The sequence below is a fragment of the Oncorhynchus kisutch genome, unplaced genomic scaffold, assembly GCF_002021735.2.
Source record: "Oncorhynchus kisutch isolate 150728-3 unplaced genomic scaffold, Okis_V2 Okis01b-Okis20b_hom, whole genome shotgun sequence".
Classification (NCBI taxonomy): Eukaryota; Metazoa; Chordata; class Actinopteri; order Salmoniformes; family Salmonidae; genus Oncorhynchus; species Oncorhynchus kisutch.
In genome coordinates, this window is record NW_022261978.1 from 4,535,744 (window position 1) to 4,542,712 (window position 6,969).

Sequence of the window (6,969 nt, forward strand, 5' to 3'; positions counted from 1 at the left end):
AGGTATATTAAAGGGGCTGATACACTGTAGGGTGTTAGTTTGTGCACAGACACAGAACAGGAAGGAGCACAGAACAGGACAGGAAGGAGCACAGAACAGAATACAACAGCTGGTTTCACATTTTTTGTTTGTTTCATTCATTTCCTTCCCACGTGCTGAAATGTGTAAAGGACTGTCCTCCCTTCCCTCGTCATGCTTGGAGAAGTGAGTATGGAAGTATGTAGTACTGTATGTAGTATGTAGTATGTAGTACTGTATGTAGTGTGTAGTATGAAATGTGTAAAGGGACTGTCCTCCCTTCCCTCGTCATGCTTGGAGAAGTGAGTATGGAAGTATGTAGTACTGTATGTTGTGTGTAGTATGTAGTACTGTATGTAGTGTGTAGTATGTAGTACTGCATGTAGTGTGTAGTATGAAATGTGTAAAGGAGAAATGCTTGGAGAAGTGAGTATGGAAGTATGTAGTACTGTATGTAGTGTGTAGTACTGTATGTAGTATGTAGTACTGTGTGTAGTGTGTAGTATGAAATGTGTAAAGGACTGTCCTCCCTTCCCTTGTCATGCTTGGAGAAGTGAGTATGGAAGTATGTAGTACTGTATGTAGTGTGTAGTATGTAGTACTGTATGTAGTGTGTAGTATGTAGTATGTAGTACTGTATGTAGTGTGTTGTGTGTAGTATGTAGTACTGTATGTAGTGTGTAGTGTGTAGTATGTAGTACTGTATGTAGTGTGTAGTATGAAATGTGTAGCACAGGAGGTTGGTGGCACCATAACTGGGGAGGCCAGGGCTCATGGTAAAGACTGGAGCAGAATTGGTGGAATGGTATCAAATACATCAACACGTGGTTTGATGCCAGTCCATTTACTCCATTCCGGCCATTATTATGAGCCGTCCTCCCCTGGTATGTAGTATGTAGTGTGTAGTATGTATTGTGTAGTATGTAGTATGTATTGTGTAGTATGTAGTGTGTAGTATGTATTGTGTAGTGTGTAGTATGTATTATGTATTGTGTAGTATGTAGTGTGTAGTATGTATTGTGTAGTATGTATTGTGTAGTATGTATTGTGTAGTATGTATTGTGTAGTATGTATTGTTTATTGTGTAGTATGTATTGTGTAGTATGTATTGTGTAGTATGTATTGTGTAGTATGTATTGTGTTATGTGTAGTATGTATTGTGTAGTATGTATTGTGTAGTATGTATTGTGTATTGTGTAGTATGTATTGTGTATTGTGTAGTGTGTAGTATGTATTGTGTAGTGTACGAGGATGTATTGTGTAGTATGTATTGTGTAGTGTGTAGTATGTATTGTGTATTGTGTAGTATGTATTGCTTATTGTGTAGTATGTATTGTGTAGTATGTATTGTGTAGTGTGTAGTATGTATTGTGTAGTATGTATTGTGTAGTATGTATTGTGTATTGTGTAGTGTGTAGTATGTATTGTGTAGTGTGTGAGGATGTATTGTGTAGAATGTATTGTGTAGTGTGTAGTATGTATTATGTATTGTGTAGTGTGTAGTATGTATTGTGTGTTGTGTAGTATGTATTGTGTAGTATGTATTGTGTATTGTGTAGTAAGTAGTATGTAGTATGTATTGTGTAGTATGTATTGTGTAGTGTGTATTGTGTAGTATGTATTGTGTAGTGTGTAGTATGTATTGTGTAGTGTGTGAGGCTGTATTGTGTAGTATGTATTGTGTATTGTGTAGTATGTATTGTGTAGTATGTATTGTGTAGTATGTATTGTGTAGTGTGTAGTATGTATTGTGTAGTGTGTATTGTGTAGTACGTATTGTGTAGTATGTATTGTGTAGTGTGTAGTATGTATTGTGTAGTGTGTGAGGATGCGTCATAGTTTCTAAAGAGAGACCAGTGTGTTTTGCTGAAGGAGATGGTTGATGTGTTTTGTTGAAGGAGAAGGTTGATGTGTTTTGTTGAAGGAGAAGGTTGATGTGTTGTGTTGAAGGAGAAGGTTGATGTGTTTTGTTGAAGGAGAAGGTTGATGTGTTTTGTTGAAGGAGAAGGTTGATGTGTTTTGTTGAAGGAGGAGGTTGATGTGTTTTGTCGAAGCAGAAGGTTGATGTGTTGTGTTGAAGGAGAAGGTTGATGTGTTTTGTTGAAGGAGAAGGTTGATGTATTTTGTTGAAGGAGGAGGTTGATGTGTTTTGTTGAAGGAGGAGGTTGATGTGTTTTGTCGAAGCAGAAGGTTGATGTGATTGTCGAAGCAGAAGGTTGATGTGATTAGATTTTTAGATATAGAGCACAAACTAAATGTGTGTGTGTGTGTGTGTGTGTGTTCCAGAGCAAAGGGGATGCGGGTGAAGTTGAGTCACCTGGCTGACAAACAGGAGTGGACACATCACAAACACAGGTAACCTGTCTGTCTGTCTGTCCGTCCGTCCGTCCATCCGTCCGTCCGTCCGTCCGTCCGTCTGTCTGTCTGTCTGTCTGTCTACACCAGTGAGCTACTGCAGTCTTGAGTTACGTCAGGAACTGTGGGTTGTTTAGCTGACATCAGAGCTTCTCCCTAATCTCTTTCTCTCCACAACCTCATGACTCTTCTAAAGGGTCCATGAGGACAGGACTCTTCAGGATCTGGAGTCTCTACTCAACAGCAAGAGTAAGATCTAGTCCATCTCTTCTCTCTCTCTTCTTTGTCCCCCTCTCTCTTCTATCACTCTTCTCTTTTCCTCTCTTCTATCTCTCTTCCCTTTCTCTCCCTTTCTCTCATCTCTTTCTCACTCTTTCTTCTCTCTCTATCCTATCTCCCTCTCTCTTCTCTCTCCTTCTTTTCACTCCCTCTCTCTTCTCTCTCCCTCCCTATCTCTCCTTCTCTCTCCCCACTCTCATCTTTCCCTCTTCTCTTTTCTCTCTCCCTCCTTCTCTTCTCTCTCTCTAATTACACTGATACGTTTCCGTGGCAATGTATAGTTTGACTTGTTGAAATGCCCCCCCCCTCCTCCTCCCAGTTGGCCAGAAAGCTTTCCTCTGGTTCCTGCAGTCTGAGTTCAGTGAGGAGAACCTGCAGTTCTGGTTGGCCTGTGAGGAGTACAGGGTTACCCCCCCATGGCAGCAGGGGGCCAAGGCCCAGTCTATGTATTGCCAGTACATCAACCCTGGTTCACCACAGGAGGTAGGTGGAGTGTTGTTCTCTAAATGTTGTATATGCATTTTACAGACGTTGTATAGATGTTGTGTGAATGTTGTAAAAGTAAGTAAGCCTTGTCTGAGCCAGAACAGTCCAGAGGGGCGAGAGCCCCCCATTTCTCATATTTCTGTAGCATAAGGAAGCTCGATGTAAAGTACACCCCCTGGACAGGATGCTAGTGAACGTTGTACAGGCGTTGTCTGAACATTGTGTGTGTTGTTGCCAGGTGAACCTGGATGCTGAGACCAGGGAGGCTCTACTGCGAGTGATGGAGGAGCCTGCAGGCGACACATTCCACGAGGCCCAACAACACGTCTACCACCTGATGGCCAAAGACTCTTATCCTCGCTTCCTGCGCTCCCCACACTGCCTGGAGGCCCTTAGGGTTCCTTAGATATTCCACAGCGCCACCTGCTGCCCCGGAGGACCACACAACAACATAATAACAAGCTGTGTTTAATAACTACATTATAATTTATATAATTTATATGTATTCTCAAGTCTTAGTAGACACTCATATGTGAGTTGTAAGATGTTTGTGTTTATCATAAATATGGTATATGTCCATGTAGTTCTTAATCAAGTGTTTTGACAGGAACTGAGAACTGAGATCGAGTATTCTAGTCAAATCAAATTGGTCCATACACATATTTATCAGATGTTATTGGTCACATACACATATTTATCAGATGTTATTGGTTACATACACATATTTATCAGATGTTATTGGTCACATACACATATTTATCAGATGTTATTGGTCCATACACATATTTATCAGATGTTATTGGTCACATACACATATTTATCAGATGTTATTGGTCCATACACATATTTATCAGATGTTATTGGTCCATACACATATTTATCAGATGTTATTGGTCAGATACACATATTTATCAGATGTTATTGGTCACATACACATATTTATCAGATGTTATTGGTCCATACACATATTTATCAGATGTTATTGGTCACATACACATATTTATCAGATGTTATTGGTCACATACACATATTTATCAGATGTTATTGGTTACATACACATATTTATCAGATTTTATTGGTCACATACACATATTTAACAGATGGTATTGGTTCATATTTAACATATGTTATTGGTCCATATTTAACAGATGTTATTAGTCACATACACATATTTATCAGATGGTATTGCGGGTGTAGGGAAATGCTTGTGTTCCTCGCTTCAACAGTGCAGTAATATACAGTAATATCTAACATTTCACTGAGTAACTCGTCTTACTAGATGCTCTTCTGTAGAGGGAGTTATAACTGTATTAGTATGAGAAACATGTATGTGCCCAGGATTACATATATGTGCCCAGGATTACATGTATGTGCTCAGGAGTACATGTATGTGCCCAGGATTACATGTATGTGCACCAGGATTACATGTGCACCAGGATTACATGTATGTGTCCAGGATTACATGTATGTGCCCAGGATTACATGTATGTGCCCAGGATTACATGTGTGTCCAGGATTACATGTATGTGTCCAGGATTAGGAGGTCATGTATGTGTCCAGGATTAGGAGGTCATGTATGTGCCCAGGATTACATGTATGTGTCCAGGATTACATGTATGTGTCCAGGATTACATGTATGTGTCCAGGATTAGGAGGTCATGTATGTGCCCAGGATTACATGTATGTGTCCAGGATTAGGAGGTCATGTATGTGCTCAGGATTACATGTATGTGCCCAGGATTACATGTATGTGTCCAGGATTACATGTATGTGTCCAGGATTACATGTATGTGCACCAGGATTACATATATGTGTCCAGGATTACATGTATGTGCCCAGGATTACATGTATGTGCCCAGGATTACATGTATGTGCCCAGGATTACATATATGTGTCCAGGATTACATGTATGTGCCCAGGATTACATATATGTGTCCAGGATTACATGTATGTGCCCAGGATTACATGTATGTGCCCAGGATTACATGTATGTGCCCAGGATTACATATATGTGTCCAGGATTACATGTATGTGCCCAGGATTACATGTATGTGTCCAGGATTACATGTATGTGCCCAGGATTACATATATGTGTCCAGGATTACATGTATGTGCCCAGGATTACATGTATGTGCACCAGGATTACATGTATGTGTCCAGGATTACATATATGTGTCCAGGATTACATATATGTGTCCAGGATTACATGTATGTGCCCAGGATTACATGTATGTGCACCAGGATTACATGTATGTGTCCAGGATTACATGTATGTGCCCAGGATTACATGTATGTGTCCAGGATTACATGTATGTGCACCAGGATTACATGTATGTGCACCAGGATTACATGTGCACCAGGATTACATGTATGTGTCCAGGATTACATGTATGTGCCCAGGATTACATGTATGTGCCCAGGATTACATGTGTGTCCAGGATTACATGTATGTGTCCAGGATTAGGAGGTCATGTATGTGCCCAGGATTACATGTATGTGTCCAGGATTACATGTATGTGTCCAGGATTAGGAGGTCATGTATGTGCCCAGGATTACATGTATGTGTCCAGGATTAGGAGGTCATGTATGTGCTCAGGATTACATGTATGTGCTCAGGATTACATGTATGTGCACCAGGATTACATGTATGTGTCCAGGATTACATGTATGTACATGTATCGCATGTTGAACTAGAGTGAAATGTATCCGTAATGAGAAACCTGTCTACTTTATGTTCTGGTGAGGTTGGGGCTGTCCATGTCCCATAACTTTCAGAAACCTGTCTACTTTATGTTCTGGTGAGGATGGGGCTGTCCATGTCCCATAACTTTCAGAAACCTGTCTACTTTATGTTCTGGTGAGGTTGGGGCTGAACATGTCCCATAACTTTCAGAAACCCTGGTTGGAAGAGTCCCTGTCATCTGAATGGAGCTCCTCTACTGTTCTCTATCTGTCCAATAAAACCAGCAAAAACACAGTTGATAAAGCAAGGCGTTACCTGATAATGTGCTCGACTGAGGTAAATACACACTGAGGTACACACCTAGTGGAACTTCACACTGAGAGCAAAGCATCATGGGAGTATAAACATAGTGTGGGAGGAGGAGAAAGCGAGACCTGCACCAAATAGCAGCTCTGAGGTAAAGAGGAAAGTGTATGAACACAAAACACCTGACACGCCCATACACAGGTCTGGATAGGACTACACAGGTCTGGCTAGGTCTACACAGGTCTGGATAGGTCTACACAGGTCTGGCTAGGTCTACACACACAGGTCTGGCTAGGTCTACACAGGTCTGGCTAGGTCTACACAGGTCTGGATAGGTCTACACAGGTCTGGATAGGTCTACACAGGTCTGGCTAGGTCTACACAGGCCTGGATAGGTCTACACAGGTCTGGCTAGGTCTACACACACAGGTCTGGATAGGTCTACACAGGTCTGGCTAGGTCTACACAGGTCTGGATAGGTCTACACAGGTCTGGCTAGGTCTACACACACAGGTCTGGCTAGGTCTACACAGGTCTGGCTAGGTCTACACAGGTCTGGCTAGGTCTACACAGGTCTGGATAGGTCTACACAGGTCTGGCTAGGTCTACACAGGCCTGGATAGGTCTACACAGGTCTGGCTAGGTCTACACACACAGGTCTGGATAGGTCTACACAGGTCTGGCTAGGTCTACACAGGTCTGGATAGGTCTACACAGGTCTGGCTAGGTCTACACAGGTCTGGATAGGTCTACACAGGTCTGGATAGGTCTACACAGGCCTGGATAGGTCTACACAGGTCTGGATAGGTCTACACACGCCCATACAAGACAAAATAACTCTG

At 41.8% G+C, this 6,969-nt stretch overlaps 1 protein-coding gene across 1 annotated transcript; it reads left to right on the top strand.

The window, feature by feature from the left end:
* Positions 1–6,111, top strand: LOC109880344 (regulator of G-protein signaling 4-like). Its single transcript, XM_020472556.2, has 5 exons — positions 1–204; positions 2,305–2,373; positions 2,570–2,622; positions 2,972–3,135; positions 3,377–6,111. The coding sequence occupies exons 1-5, from the start codon at positions 161–163 to the stop codon at positions 3,542–3,544; spliced, it is 498 nt and encodes a 165-aa protein (XP_020328145.1). The 5' UTR covers positions 1–160; the 3' UTR covers positions 3,545–6,111.
* The last annotated feature ends 858 nt before the right edge of the window (positions 6,112–6,969 follow it).

What these genes read in the sequence shown, in the direction of transcription:
- LOC109880344 (XM_020472556.2), top strand. Translation starts at nt 161, where the DNA reads ATGTGTAAAGGACTGTCCTCCCTTCCCTCGTCATGCTTGGAGAA. An exon ending in CCCTCGTCATGCTTGGAGAA is followed by an intron (nt 205 to 2,304) that starts GTGAGTATGGAA and finishes TGTGTGTTCCAG; the next exon opens with AGCAAAGGGGATGCGGGTGA. An exon ending in TGGACACATCACAAACACAG is followed by an intron (nt 2,374 to 2,569) that starts GTAACCTGTCTG and finishes ACTCTTCTAAAG; the next exon opens with GGTCCATGAGGACAGGACTC.